The 15,201-nt window shown below is 40.0% G+C and overlaps 1 protein-coding gene across 4 annotated transcripts in view; it reads left to right on the top strand.

The window, feature by feature from the left end:
• PREX2 (phosphatidylinositol-3,4,5-trisphosphate dependent Rac exchange factor 2) overlaps window positions 1-15,201 on the top strand; it is a 266,937-nt gene that overhangs the window by 192,306 nt on the left and 59,430 nt on the right. For 3 of the 4 annotated variants that reach the window (XR_012901404.1, XM_075920573.1, XM_006131490.4), the window contains exons 32-34: window positions 3,649-3,866; window positions 9,093-9,195; window positions 12,239-12,382. Coding sequence is in view for 3 of the 4 variants with exons in the window: in XM_075920573.1 (XP_075776688.1) it covers window positions 3,649-3,866; window positions 9,093-9,195; window positions 12,239-12,382 (465 nt within the window). In the remaining variant the exon portion in view is untranslated. Of the gene's footprint in view, window positions 1-3,648; window positions 3,867-9,092; window positions 9,196-10,196; window positions 10,643-12,238; window positions 12,383-15,201 lie in introns of those variants that run through there. The other variant, XM_075920574.1, reaches the window with a different exon arrangement.

Genomic DNA, 15,201 nt, shown 5'->3' with positions numbered 1-15,201 from the left:
CTGCATTTTTCATGGACTGTTTTACCACAATTTCATACATTATTGACACCATGAAATATGCAAACATATTACAAAATGAATAAGTGGGTATGCAATATTTAGGAGATAATGCTCATGGCAGAAAAATCTATCAGGCAATCTGTGTTTTTGCAGGTGGTTAAATGCCAAGTGAAGCAGACTATAAAAGCCAGTTATTGTGACCTTATTCAACACCATCCTAATATATTCATGTTTTACAGTTGAGACAAACCACAGCATTAAGTAAAAGAAAAATAATGGTCTTTTATTTGAAACTTTAGACTTATAATTAATGATTACTCAAAGGCTTTTAATGGAGTGTTTCAGTGCAGAAAAGGAATTAACCATCTGAATACACAAAAGGCATGATTTTTAAAACTGGCCTCCTATTTGCAGATGCAGTTAATTGGAGGCAAAAAATGATAGCAAACAGACATCTATCTACAAGACCACAGATGCAAATAAGAGTTGTATATGCCACATATAAAACAATACTTTCTCCTAAGGCATCATTTTACCTATTTTACAACTTTAATGTTTATAGAATCTCTCATAAAAACTATCATGAAGTACTATTAAGTTCAATATTAAATACTATGTTACAATATATTGCATGAGATTTGAATATGGGAGGTAGTGGTAATTCAGGAAGGCTGCATCAGGAGGCAGGCAGTACAGGAGTGAAGGGTCTGTGAAGGCACAATGAATCAACTGCTACTAGACACATGGAGATTGCTCAATGGGGCATGTAAAAAGAGCAAATAAAGATGTAAATACATAGTTGGTGTTAAAAATCTAGAAGGTCTTTTAGATCATTATGTGAACCAGCAAGCCAGTGGCGCTGTTTGGGGATCGGGGAGGTAATTGTATTTCTCTATAATGTAAAAAAAAGAAAAAACAGCAGCGTTATATTAGATTCTAAAAAACTAGAATTTGGAGAGGCCATAGAGAAGGAGGATCAAGATCAGAACATAAAGGCTTGGATAATGATTTCATTAGAAGTGGTGTAGAGAAGCAATAGTGCTTGTGGACAGTATTTTAGAAGTCCAGAAATGTATGTTTACAGACATGCAGGGGAAAAAAGAAAACTCATGGTTAAAGATGTTTCCATGGTTACAGTGGAAACAAATGTGAAGTTTGAATTAAGAAGGAAGATAGAGAGGATGGAGTTCAGTTTGAGGAGGTGCCACTATATTTTTAAGGAGGTATTAGGATGTAGGCATATTTCTTTTGATGCAGAATTATTTCGACTGGGTTACCTGGTCAGATGAGTCCTATAGCTGCATCTCAGACATATAAGAGGGTTTGAGAGTGAGCAAGAATGAAGGAGGCCTGCTAGAAGCAACTTAATGATGACGCTAACTTCAAAATCAGGTGTATGTACTGTTGTTTTAGTTAATGAAAAAAGGGAAACCCCCAGAATTGGCCAAGTTTGGGTACAAACCCACTGGCTACGTCTACACTGGCCCCTTTTCCGAAAGGGGCATGCTAATTTTAAACTTCAGAATAGGGAAATCCGCAGGGGATTTAAATAAAGATGTCCGCCGCTTTTTTCTGGCTTGTAGATAAGCCGGAAAAAAGCGTCTAGACTGGCCCGATCCTTCGGAATAAAGCCCTATTCCGGAGGATCTCTTATTCCTACTTTGAAGTAGGGATTTATTCAAAGTAGGAATAAGAGATCTTCCGGAATAGGGCTTTATTCCGGAGGATCGGGCCAGTCTAGACGCTTTTTTCCGGCTTATCTACAAGCCGGAAAAAAGCGGTGGACATCTTTATTTAAATCCCGCGGGGGATATTTAAATCCCCCGCGGATTTCCCTATTCTGAAGTTTAAAATTAGCATGCCCCTTTCGGAAAAGGGGCCAGTGTAGACGTAGCCACTATGTTTGCACTTTGAGAACAGAATAGGGACTCCATCTTTTCATAATGGGCCCAATTCACCATTGCTCTATATTGTATGTTTTCATTGGTACCAGTGCAAAATGGATGTCAAATTAGAAAATCAGAAAAAAATGTTTTACAGATGCTTTCCATTCATTTCTCACAGGTGTGATGACTATGAAACTGCAAGTCAGAAATAAAAAGCCTGAGCCACAAAATTAGGATCTGGATTTTGAACACCCATAAATGTGGGGTTGTTTGCATTAGAGGGCTCACTATCTTGCTCAGCTGTTTCAAATTCACATCCCTTTGCTCTGGAGTAGAGATCCCTTCTTCAGTGTTCCCTTTAATTTTTTCCATCCGTGTGTGAAATATTTTATGCACAGAGACATGTGCAAATGTATACCACCAATAGAAACAAAAAACCTAGCTGTGGGAGTCCTGATAATCAGCTGGGCGACATCTGAATCTCTTCTGAGTGGCCACACAAGTGCGCAGCCTATAGGGAACACTGCCCTGCCTCTATCTTTGTGAAGTCATTAATTTAACTAGGAAGAATTACAACACGCAGTTCCCCACACCTTTTTCAGCTTTCATGAACGGAACACTTTGAGATTCATATATACTAGTCAGGGCTTCTCCAAGGAACTGGATCTCCCCTTGCATGGCTGTCACCAGTCCCTGCTTAGTTGCCTGTGTTACACCTCTGGTCCCCACCTTCTCTCACAAGCCTTGTGTTCAGGTTGAGATTGGGCCTGCTGTGGTCCAGCAGCAACACCATGTGGCCCCTGTCTGCAGCTCACATCATGCAGTCTCCCCCAGCTGATAGGCCAAGAGCTGGCCTATAGCTATCTATAACTGTCCCAAAGGAGGGCAGGGCAGATTCTCCTCGGATGTGACATCTCTATCCTGTAATGGCAAGAGGGTTGATAGTAGGATGTTGCTACACAAGTGAGTAGCAAAATAAAAACAACCCTCGCAAAAAAGGCCACTAACTGAGAAGGAGAAAGATACTCCCCACATTCCCCTTGTGTACCAGAGCCTAAGGGGGCCCAGCCTAGTAGATCGTGTGCTCCAGCCCCACGGTGAGGCAGTAGGGGAGGCTGGAGTGCCAGCACAGGCTCTCCAATGCTGGGGCTGTGAGAGCCTCTGGGTCCAGATCCAGGCAAGCCAGCGGGCGCGTCTGGCCTCCAGGCCTCAGGATCCCCACTTCTGCTCTAAAAGGAAGATCTATGAGTAGAAGAGAGATTGCCACCAGACAGAGAAAGGGAGGAAGGTGATGGGGGTATAATAAGGGCTGAACTGTGAATCTGAGAAGAGACAGAGATACTTACAAAACCTACACTTACTCTATTGAGTTTATTACTCAAACTTCAAAACTTGGAGTATGAGCTACCCACAGGTTTCTGATTCAGAAAGTACATTGCTTACCAAAGTTTGATTTCTAAATTGAGTCATTTCAGAAACTAATCGTGAATTTTAAATAGGCTTGTCTCTAAAGCACATTTAACTGTTTTCACATAGCTCTTTTGATTTCTTTTGATTTTTTTTTTCAAATGAGGAGTCAAATCTCTGAATTAAGGTTGGGTTGTTTGTTTGTTTGTTTGTTTGTTTGTTTTTGTTGATGTGAGACTTTATTGTTCCACAAAACAAATGCTCTTTTGCTTAAAACAAAAACTTGCTACAGTTACTTTACTGCAACTATTTTCCCATTTTTCTTGCTTTTCCTCTTTTGTTCTTCCCTTCACAGACAGCGAGATACAGCTCAGACGAGACATGGTCTTCTGCCAAAGTCTAGTGGCCACAGTCTGTGCTTTTTCAGAGCAATTAATGGCTGCCTTAAATCAGATGTTTGACAACAGCAAAGAGTATGAAATGGAAACTCGAGAGGCCAGCAGAAGGTGGTTGGAACAGATAGCTAATGCAGGTGTCCTCCTTCACTTCCAGTCATTGCTGTCACCTAACCTGGTAAGAATCTAATTGTGGTAACCGCATAAGTCAGTATAACAATGCTGAATAAGAGCAGCATAAACCAAGGTACATTATGTTTATAGCATCCTGAATCCTTTGCATTGAGCTCATATACTTTATTGGCTTGTTTGCAGTTCAGCTAATTACTGATATGGGAAATTAATAATGTTACTTACAAACATAATGTTGTATTTCTGTTTCAAGTTAGTAGATACTTGAGTAGTTGTATGATGAACACACAGTGGTAGTGATTAAAAAATCTAATTTGCCATTAGACACCACACAGCTCTTTCCTCTCTTAACAAAAAGTCTATATGAGGTGATCACCATGGGTGTGTCTAGACTACATGCCTCCTTCGACGGAGGCATGTAGATTAGCCAGATCGGAAGAGGGAAATGAAGCCGCGATTAAAATAATCGCGGCTTCATTTAAATTTAAATGGCTGCCCCGATCTGCCGATCAGCTGTTTGTCGGCAGATCGGGGGAGTCTGGACGCGATGCCCCGACAAAGAAGCCTTTCTTCATCGACACAGGTAAGCCTCGTGAAACCAGGCTTACCTGTGTCGATGAAGAAAGGCTTCTTTGTCGGGGCATCGCGTCCAGACTCCCCCGATCTGCCGACAAACAGCTGATCGGCAGATCGGGGCAGCCATTTAAATTTAAATGAAGCCGCGATTATTTTAATCGCGGCTTCATTTCCCTCTTCCGATCTGGCTAATCTACATGCCTCCATCGAAGGAGGCATGTAGTCTAGACACACCCCATGGTGTCAGTTGCTGTAATTAACATTACAAAGAAAATAAAATGATCATTTCTTATTTTTAACAAAAGCACTCACTTTCTTTTGGTAACTCAACTATAAAGGATACATCTTCAGTCTTGCTGAGACTGTGCCACCATGATACCAAAGCAAATCAAACTGAAAGTTGACATGACCAGCCAGTAGGCAGGAAATCCACAAGTAGATCATTGGTGTTCCTTTGCCTTTGGCAAAACGGTCAAGGCTGGAAAAAAAGGGCCATGGCCAAAACACCCCCACCATTCAGTAATCTTTGGCTTCCTGAATGGCTCCTTGAGGTAACTTTTAGTTACTTCTCAGACTAAATTGGTATCTCGTAATCTGATGATCAAGAAGCTGTAAAGCTGTTTTTGTAATGTCTTCTGTAATCACTCTACCTCTGAACTGCTGTATGCCAAATGGCTGTCCCTGAGGATTGGGCCCACTTACTTGCTGAGTGGGATTCTGACCTTTTAATGTGAAAATTTGAGACCTTTTAATGTAGGGTCTTCTCTTTTTGAAGTTGTATTGTACTACTTTCTTAGATATTGTAATTCTATCACAAATAAATGTTACCACAGGTATATGTCTGGATTTTGCTTCAGGATTCAAAAGATTGTTCCTTTGTTATTAAAATCCCTCATTATTTAAATGTTATTTTTCATGTGTTCATATACTGGTAATAATAAGATGAATTGTTCCAATTATGTAATTTTAAATTAAAATTAATAGTCAGTTCTGTAAAAAAAAAATTTGCCCCCAAAAATGTGTGCTGAATTAGTTCAATAATAACACTCATCACTTCAGGGGAAGCCTTTAAGAACCAATTTTCAATGTTTTCTAAGCAAGCATTCTGGATACAGATGATCCAAGGCTTGCGAGGGCAGTAATACTCATTACATCTGGATTTCAAAAAAGAATAAGCAATTTTGTAAAGATTTCCCATGCGGTTTAATGGTATTCAGATTATTCTGGTGATAAAAATTACCCTCTCTCCAGGGGGCTAATAAATTGACCCATTAGGTAAAATGTTGCCGGTGGAATCCCTTCTTCATAACTACATGGGAAATACTATTGAAGTTCATGGAACAAGGAGAATTGCTTTTTCCCCTGTGTGTAATTCAGTAACATTCAGTTAATTCTTATGTTACAGGGAATGTGTTTATTGCTGTCTGTTTTGTAATGCATTTGTTAACTGTTTCAATACTTGGAGAAAGAACTACATATACACCTTATTTACATTTGCCTCCTTGGTAGTTAGCAGAGAAGGGAAGGTAATATGAAAAAATACAATTATTTAACTGAGGATTAATTTCTGCTGTGACTGCTCTAAGATTTACCTCCAGGCAAGCTATATTTGTTGGTGAATACTTCCCTTGTTATCAGAGGTCGAGTAAAATATCTTGAAAGGTTTCTAACAGGCCTGGGCAATATATGGCCCACATGCTGGATCCTGCGCACCAAGCCACCAGATCTGGTCTGCAGAGGCAGTGGGGAGCCCACTGGAGGAAAGGGGGGGGGGAGATTCAGATGCTGCTCCTGCCCCCAACACAATCCCACTGACTGGTTTCTGGCCAGAAACCGGCCAATGGGAGCTGCCTGTTTGAATAACAGGCAGCCATAAAGCAACCTCCCCTCCCTTCCTGCTCAGTTACTCCTCAAGCATATGGCTGAGCAGGCAGAAATATTTTAAGCTCTGCAAGCTTTTATCTCTGCAGGCAGGCTGGTATGGCTGCTGGCTGGTAAGTCTCCCGGCCAGAGTCTGCCCCTCCCTTCCGCAACTCTCTGCCCCCCACTCCTGCCCCACTGCTCCACATGGACCTATAACCCCTTCCAGATCTGGCACCCCAATCTCCTGCCCAAGATCATAATCCCCTCCTACCATAGGTCACATCCCAAAACCCTGCCCACTTGTCCCTTGCCTTAGGTCACAACTGCCTTCTTCACCCGAACTCCCTCCCAGACTCCAGTCTCCTTCCTGCACCCCAGTCCCTTAGCCCGAGCTCCTTTCTGCACCCAACCTCCATCCCAGACTCCACACTCCTTTCATTAATACCAGGAAGAATGTGGCCTTTGACCACTTTCCAAAATCTTAGAGTGACCCCCTCATCAAAAATTATTGCCCACCTCTGGTTTATAATTTACTTCTTGACCTTGTTATGAAATTTGAGACTGGATTTTCAAAGAGTAAGATTTCCCATCATTTTGGTTCAAGGGTTCACAAAATCTAAGCCTTCATCTGATGAAGTAAGTGGGTTTTACTCATGAAAGATTATGATCCAATATACTTGTTAGTCTCTATGGTGTCACAGGACTACTCATTGTTTTGCAAAAATTAAGTACAGGTGCCAATCTGAACATCTTGGTTTGTACCCACAGTTGATTAAGTCAAGGTGAAAATTACTCCCCCATTTTCACTCACAGTAGAGCAGCCCATTAAACAGTTGGCACAAAAAGTTCCCCTTAACACACAAGGTGGGGCTTCTGAAAATCTAGCCCACTATCTATAAATGATGTGCTTATGCTAAGGTGCTCTTTCCCAAATGTTTTTTTTTAATAAAAAAAAAGCTTTAAGTTTGTGTAATAATGTGATGGTACCTCCAGGGACAACATAGTACTGGGGTACTGCTGTGACCCCTTAACTCTCCAACTTGGGTTGTCTTTCACAGTGCTTTGCAAGTGACAAGCAGCAAACCCCTCCAGGCACTATTATCACACAGCATCAGCATCAGCATGCAGCGACACATCCAGCAAAGTATCTTAGGGGTAGCTGTGTTAGTCTGGATCTGCAAAAGCGACAAGGAGTCCTGTGGCACCTTATAGACCAACAATGTATTGGAGCATAAGCTTTTGTGGGCAAAGACCCACTTTGTCAGATGCACATGCATCTTTGCCCATGAAAGCTTATGCTCTAATATATCTGTTAGTCTATAAGGTGCCACAAGACTCCTTGTGGCACATCCAGCTAAGTTGAATGAATGCTCTCTAAGCACTAAGTAGCTATACAGAGGAAGACACCAAAAAATCCCCATCAGTCTTGTGCCCCAGAAATGTGCCATTTTACACTGCTCAAGACCTTCTATTGAACAATGCAAGCTTATTAATTAGTTTGTCACTCCATCAAAGAATAGTGGACATGTATCAGCCTTTGTAATTTGAGCAGATTCACCACATTTAGACAAACTCACTTGGGTAAGATAAAACGTTAAAATATGTTTATTAACTACAGAAAGATCTTATTTTAAGTGATTATAAGTGGTAGGCATAAAGATCAGAGGTAGATACCTAAGAAAATCAAACAAACAACCACACACAGATTCTAAATTCTGAATGTTCAGACTAAGCAGGTTTTGAATCAAGCAGTTTTTCTCATCCCACTGGATGCTGCAGACAGGTTACAGTTCCTAATTCTTAGTTCTGAATTTCCTTCTTGGCCTGGGACCCACACCTTTGTTCAAAGTCTTTGTATTCCCAGCTGCCATGTTGTTTTTAGAGTGGGCAAGAGAGGAGAGATGGTTTCATAATGCCATGGTCCCTTATTTTATACTCTCAATCCATGTCCCAGGAAAAATACTGGTAGTAGAAGCTGGGTATGCACGCAGCCTGGCTCCTTGTACATTTAAACTGCAGAGCCACAGTGGGTGCGAGCCAGTTGGATCTTATTGCATTTAAAAGTCAGAGCCGCAGTGCCACTATGCCTCTGCCTTCCTTGGCCCCCTGATGTCTCGCACCACGGAGACTGTGTTGGGGGGAACCAGCTTTTAAGTCAGCTCCCCCCCAGCACCGGTTCCTGCTTCCCTCGCTCTTCCTGCCTCTGACATAGAGGCAGCAAGGGGAGAGGAAATGCAAGTAGTCAACTAATCGACTACTCTTTTACATCCCTATTGTGGGTCGCCACCTTTGTTGTTATTGGAAAGCTAGCAATGGATCTCTCTCAAACTCAGAATGTATTTCAATAACAACCATATTGCAGAATATCATATTTCCCTATATAATGATGATTCACATATTTTGGCAGAACAATGAGATTTATATGAAACCTTGCAAGATATTTCTTTTATGAAATATCACAACCATAGACAAATAATGAATAAGGAAGTTACGGAGTACTATTTTAAAATACAGTGTCACAGTAATGTAGAAGAATTTTGAAAATCTAGGCTTAGTGTCATATATGTTGTAAGCTTGACCATTTACATACAGAACTAAAATGCAGTTTGATTAAATGATAGCTGTAAATTAACTTTCTTGTGTGCAAAATATTAATTTTGGCAGTAGAAGAGGGAGTAGAAACACAATCAAAACAGAACCATCATCTGTTGTTCATGAAAGTTAATAGGATTAGAACTTGATGCTTATATTCTATATGATTTCCAGTATGGGAACATCAGGCTAATATCATATAATCTTTTATGTGAGAAGAGATTTTTTTTTTCCTTTCCAGACTGATGAACAAGCCATGCTCGAAGATACACTGGTTGCTTTGTTTGACCTGGAAAAAGTTACATTTTATTTTAGACAATCAGAACCAGAACCACTAGTGGCAAGTGAGTAAAGAAGTATATTTATGAGATTTATTGGTCTATAAACAAACCTTGGCATGTTAAATACGTATTTCAAAATTTTTCTCTCCAGGAGTTTCTCAGCTCAGGGGCAAATCTTTTAATTTGGCAATGATATAGGACTGGGGGCTGGGAATGGAATATCAGAGCCTTTCCTCACTATGTCTCTATTTATCAGTCATGATAAAAGTAATTATTATCAGCTGTTTAGGAGCCTCAGTAAATGATGGCGGTCTCGGTGAAGTTAGTGGATAAATCACCATTTCAGAAAAAATGTCCAGAAAAGATAGTTCTCACCGAGGAGTAATGTGCAAAATGAGTAGTTATGAGAGGAGAGAAGAATATCAGAACATTCTTCACATCTACCTCAGCAGTGAGGCATAACTTAGTACCAGTGAGGAGCCTGGTGCTAGAAGAGATTCACTTCTGAGTGGGAAGAGGCAGTATTTCCTCCATGGTTCTGTCAGTCAGGAGCCATCTTTAAATTTAAAGAAATGTCCTTTGAGCCCTGCTGGTGTAGGCTACTGAGATGTGCTGAATCAGAGCATTCTCCATGCCCCGGCTTCTCTTCAGGATGCACTGACTGCCTGTTAACTCCTGGGGGAGAGGTTGCAGCCTTTTCCTGCCTCTACACCACCTACTGATGCAAAGAGTCTGCAGTGAATTTGGTACAGTGAATGAAAGCACACTTTTCCAAAGTCTCGCAACTCTGCAGAGGGAAAAGCATGACTGATTAACTTCAAGCTTTCCAAACAAATACTGCCCCAGGGGACAGAGGTCACAAACACTAACTTTTATAGTAAAGTATCATGGGGTAGCCATGTTAGTCTGTATCTGCAAAAAACAAGGAGTGCTGTGGCACCTTAAAGACTAACAGATTTATTTGTAGCTGTAACTGACAAAGTGGGTATTTGCTCCAAGAAGCTTTTGCCCAAATAAATGCATTAGTCTTTAAGGTGCCACAGGACTTCTTATTGTTTTTATAGTAAAGAAACCCCAAAACTACTAGTGAGAGAAGATACCACCTTACAGTCATGGAGTGTTGCCAGGGTTCGCATCTGCAGAACTGGTGGTGAGTTGAGATTTGACTCAGATTCTACTGCTGCTGTGTCAGGTGAACAAGTCTGGAGAAGATCCCATAGCCCTGCTTCTACCAGTGTTGTTTTTAAGAAGAGATCCCAATAAGCAAGACATTAATCCAGCCAGGATGGAGGGTCAGCCTAGACAACAGCATTCCTAATTGGGAGCAGATTAGTTACCTGTGTTGTATAGTACTATATCTTTCTCATGGAAAGTCTTTCTCATTTGCAGTGATATACAGAGATCACAGGTGTCACATCCACATTAAAACAAAATTGCAACAAGCTCTATTTCAACCTTCAGTTTAATTGCTGCCATCACAACTATTCAGACTTGATGGTTTCATAGAGAAGCAGATTTTGGGAGCAAACTAAGTTTTTCATTTATGGAAAAGCGTAATTGCTAAAGTTAAAAGAAATTGTTTCTTGATTCCAAAAATAGTGATAACTTATTGTTGAACCTCTTGGAGGTGCAAAATCTTTATTTGATAGTATCAATGTAAATAAAATCTACAAATTGTAGTTTGTGTACATTTGTATTTGAAAATTATAACTAGAAATAGGTATGAATTGTTATTTGAAGTAAGCTGTTGAAATGCAAATGTAATGCATGTCTGCAGTTTGATCTGAGGGTGTAATATGTAGCATGAGTAGACATACCCATGCTGGCTATTGTTGAGATAGCATGCTAAAACTTGAGTATAGCCATGGCAGTATGAGCAGCAGCACACTAGCTGCCCTGATTACATACCTGGCAAATCTTTTAATATTCATATCCTGCTAGAATCATATTCTGGGCAGATAGCCCCTCAAGCTGCTTGCACTGTTGTTATTACACTCTGTTTGGGGCACTAGCTCAGGCCACGTCTTTCCAGGAGTAAGGGAAGCCTTCTGCTGTGAGGACACAATCAAGCTTGGCTTAAGGTAAGCCAACTCCAGCTAAGTATTCTACGTAGCTAGAGTTATGTACCTTAAACTGAGATGCCAGATCTAATACGGACCTGGCCTTGGTCAGAGCTAGTATACATATATCTAGTTGAATTGCGAATTACAGCCCTACCTAAAAGTGTCGCTGTACCCTAAGAGTAAAAAGGATAAAATTTCACTGTTTTTTGCTAATGACAGTGCATAACATGGAAAATGTACACTAGGAAAGCATTGCAAATGATAGAGCCAGAGGCATTAGAAGATCTAATAATCTCAACCATTGTGAATGGGATCTTTTCATTTAATTCAGAGTAACCTCTAGTGTGTCGGTGTGTAATGAAACATACTATTATATAATTTTATATACTGTACAGTAAGAAATCATTTGTCTCAGAAAATAAGTCTCTGATTTAACTATTATTTATTGCTGGTTCTGTCATTATTTATTCCTCAGCTTTATGCACTACAGTGATTTCTAATGTGAGGAGGCCATGGTTCAATGACCATCATGGGACACTTTCTGAGCTACACAAAGTTTATACTTGGCATCGCTGAGGAGAAGGGAGTAAAAGGTGGTTGTAAGGCATCTGTCTACTCCACTGATCCTGGTCTGGCTGGAGGCCAAGGTGGTCCCAAGCATTACTTAAAGCATCTTACATATAGATTTCTTTAATTCATGCCAGCTGCAAAGATCACACAGGGTCCAGTGTCCCAGATGGAATAAAAAAGCACTATGCACGCATTCCCACCCCCTCCTGTCACTGGCACGTTTCCTCCCTATCTTCCTAGAATTATGGGAAAATAGGTGGTGTGGAATCAGCTTTACAGCATATGGACACTCCTGTCTACCACAGGCACCCATGGCATCTTTCTGTCTGGTTTGTGGCGGTGTCCCATTACAATAAGCAGGCAGAATTAGGGACATGAATCTGGCTGTGTAGTATTCTTTCTAGGTTTTGGAAGAGAAAATATCACATAGTTGTTGGCTGTAAATGAAATGACGATGTTGAATGTTTTCTTAGATGTTCCCATCACATATCAAGCAGAGGGGAGTCGTCAAGCTTTGAAGGTTTACTTTTATCTTGATAGTTACCATTTTGAGCAACTTCCTCAAAGGCTGAAGAATGGAGGAGGTTTTAAAATCCAACCAGTACTTTTTGCACAAGGTAATTCATTTTCTTATACATTCAAATAGTGTCTAGAAAATCTGCACTCTCCATCTTTGTCCTGATTCAGGAAGGTACTTAATCTCATGTGGAACCTTGAGCACATGAATAGTCTCATTGATTTCAGAATTATGGTTTCAAGCCAAATATTTTGGTGAATTGGGGTTCTAATTCTGAGGTAGTTTTTAATTTTACCGGAATGAAGTTTATTTTTCATATAAATTCTACAGAGCATGCTTCTGAATTTAAACTGGTCATGCTGATGCAGATTGCAGAGAATAAGTGGATTATCTTTTTTGTTTGTTTGTAAATTCATTCAATGTGGCTCTTAGTGGGCAATTCCCAGACCTCAAAATTCTCTTAAATTGAAAAGAAGTTTCATTTTTCAAAGGAAAACAACAAGAAAAAAAAAACCCAGTGGACTAAGATGATATCAACTGTAATTATTCTTCTTTAAAGTTTCTGGAGTGTTAAATATCCTTTCCAAGTATTTGTAGCCATTTCTGCTGTCTGTAAATTGCATATACCCTACAGTTAGCAATGGTGTCATAATCATCAGTACAGTGTGGTTTGAGTCACCAAAGTGGTGAATGCCTCCTGCCAATTGCTGATAGCTTTTAGTTTCCTTTGACTTCAGTGGTAGTTGAGAGATCTCAGTATGTTGCAGGAAGTCCTTGGCACACACCCAGAATGGGCTCATAAATCAGATAAATGAAGGATGAGAAGAATTTGTGGAAACACTTTTTATTTAATCAAGAAAGTACAATAACAATATTTAAAGATGAATAGCAAACCCTCAGTCTAAAATCAAGACAACTACATCATTGAAAGTAAAAGCTATTAGTTCAATTTGAAATGAAGGCCCAAGGAAAAAGTTGAATGATTTATCATTTAAGCTGTTTATATATTTAAATTCACCCACTGGAGTGGAAAAGAGGAGACTGAATAACAGCAGGACAACTCTGCAGAGGATGAGTTGATGATAAAGGCGCACACAGAATAGGAAATTGCTTGACTCCAATATGTTCTTAAAATCCTAATTTTACCCAGCAGCAGAAGGAAGACATGCAATCCTTCTAGCGATAACAAAAGCCTTATGGACTGATAAATTTAAAAAATACTGTCTCTTCACTTTTGCTTTTCTCACACACACAGTAAGCTGGGACTTATTTTCACACCAGTTTTATAATGATGTATTTTCAAAGCTGTGATATTCACTTACACTGGCTGACAAGAAATTGCTCTCCAGATCTAATTGAAACCTGTTAGTGATCAAGAACTGATCACTTTGTAGATGCAGCTGTTCATTTTTGGGGAAAAACTCTATCTTTCCAAGACTCAATAGATTCAAGGTATTTTCTAGCCTAAATACAGAGTTTAGAAGGTAATAAGTAATAAAAGATTTTTTGTGTCATGAGTTTACTTGCATGATGAAAATGAGTCAGTGCAGGTCATTTAATATGTGTGACCTATGCCTACAAATACACACATGCGATATGGAAATGACTGTCTAGGAAAGAGTAGGGGTAATAGTGAACCATAAGCTAAATATAAGTTTACACTGTGTCACTGTTGCAAAAAAAACAAACATCACTCTGGGATATTTAACAGCAATGTTTTAAGCAAGACACGAGAAGTAATTTTTCCACGCTGCTCTGCACTGATTAGGCCTCAATTGGAGCATTGTGTCCAGTTCTAGGTGACACATTTCAGGAAAGTTGGAGAGAAGATCCAGAGACGAGCAATACAAATTATTAAAGGTCTAGAAAAACATGACCTATGAAGGAAGATAGAAATAATTGGGTTTGTTTAGTCTGGAAAAGAGAAGACTGAGACAGGACTTGATAACAACTTTCAAGTACCTAAAAGGTTTTACTAGGAGGAGGGAGAAAAATTATTCCCTTTAACCTCTGATGTTCGGACAAGAAGCAATGGGCTTAACTTGCAGCAAAAGAGGTTTCGGTTGGACATTAGGAAACTTCCTAACTATCAGGGTAGCTAAGCTCTAGAATAAGTAGCTTAGGGAGATTGTGGAATCTCTATTATTGGAGATGTTTAAGAGCAGACACCTATCAGGGATGGTCTAGATTGGGGTGGGTAAAATATGGCCCGTAAGCTGGATCTGGTCTGCCAAGCCATTGACTCAATCCCTGCCTGCCCCCCACACACTGCCCCATGAGTTTCACTGAATTCTGCAAGTCTGGGTAGGAAGTGGGGAAGAGGCCAGTCCATCTGGTCTAGTTGGTGCTTGGTCCTGTCATGAGTGCAGGGGGCTGGACTTGATGAACCCTTTAGGTTCCTTCCCATTCTATTATTCTTAGCTTTTGGATTTACATTTTCACTTGAGCTAATTAACCTGTTTTAAACTAATATTTGTTTTTATTTTCATCCTTTTTGGTAATTCACACTTAACCTTTAGTCTAGATTTTCTATGCTGGTTTTAATTATACAAAACAGAAGTACCTCTCTCCTCTGCGTTACTATGATCTCTTCCCTCATTAAGTGGAGAGCAAAACTGTTCTACACATTAAAGTTCCAACTCTGCAACAAGATCTACTAACTCAGACACCTGCAACCATGCAGATATTATTGAGAACAGCAATCTTTCCGCATAGAACCTGTGTGTAGAGCTCAAGACAGGCTTTTTACGAGGTAATTTGATCATTAGTATTTACTATGTACAGAAGCAAAATTATCAACTCTATAATTACTCCAAGGAACTTCGCCTTGCATGTTCTTAAACAATGAATTATTTACTGACTGGTTGCTTTAAGATTTGTCAGCAGAATTAGTATTCATTGTGCAACTGCAGCTCTGAA

This window comes from Pelodiscus sinensis, chromosome 2, assembly GCF_049634645.1.
Source record: "Pelodiscus sinensis isolate JC-2024 chromosome 2, ASM4963464v1, whole genome shotgun sequence".
In the NCBI taxonomy this organism is placed as follows: Eukaryota; Metazoa; Chordata; order Testudines; family Trionychidae; genus Pelodiscus; species Pelodiscus sinensis.
The sequence above is the reverse complement of the archived record's forward strand: the minus strand, read 5'-3'. Positions and strand labels throughout refer to the sequence as shown.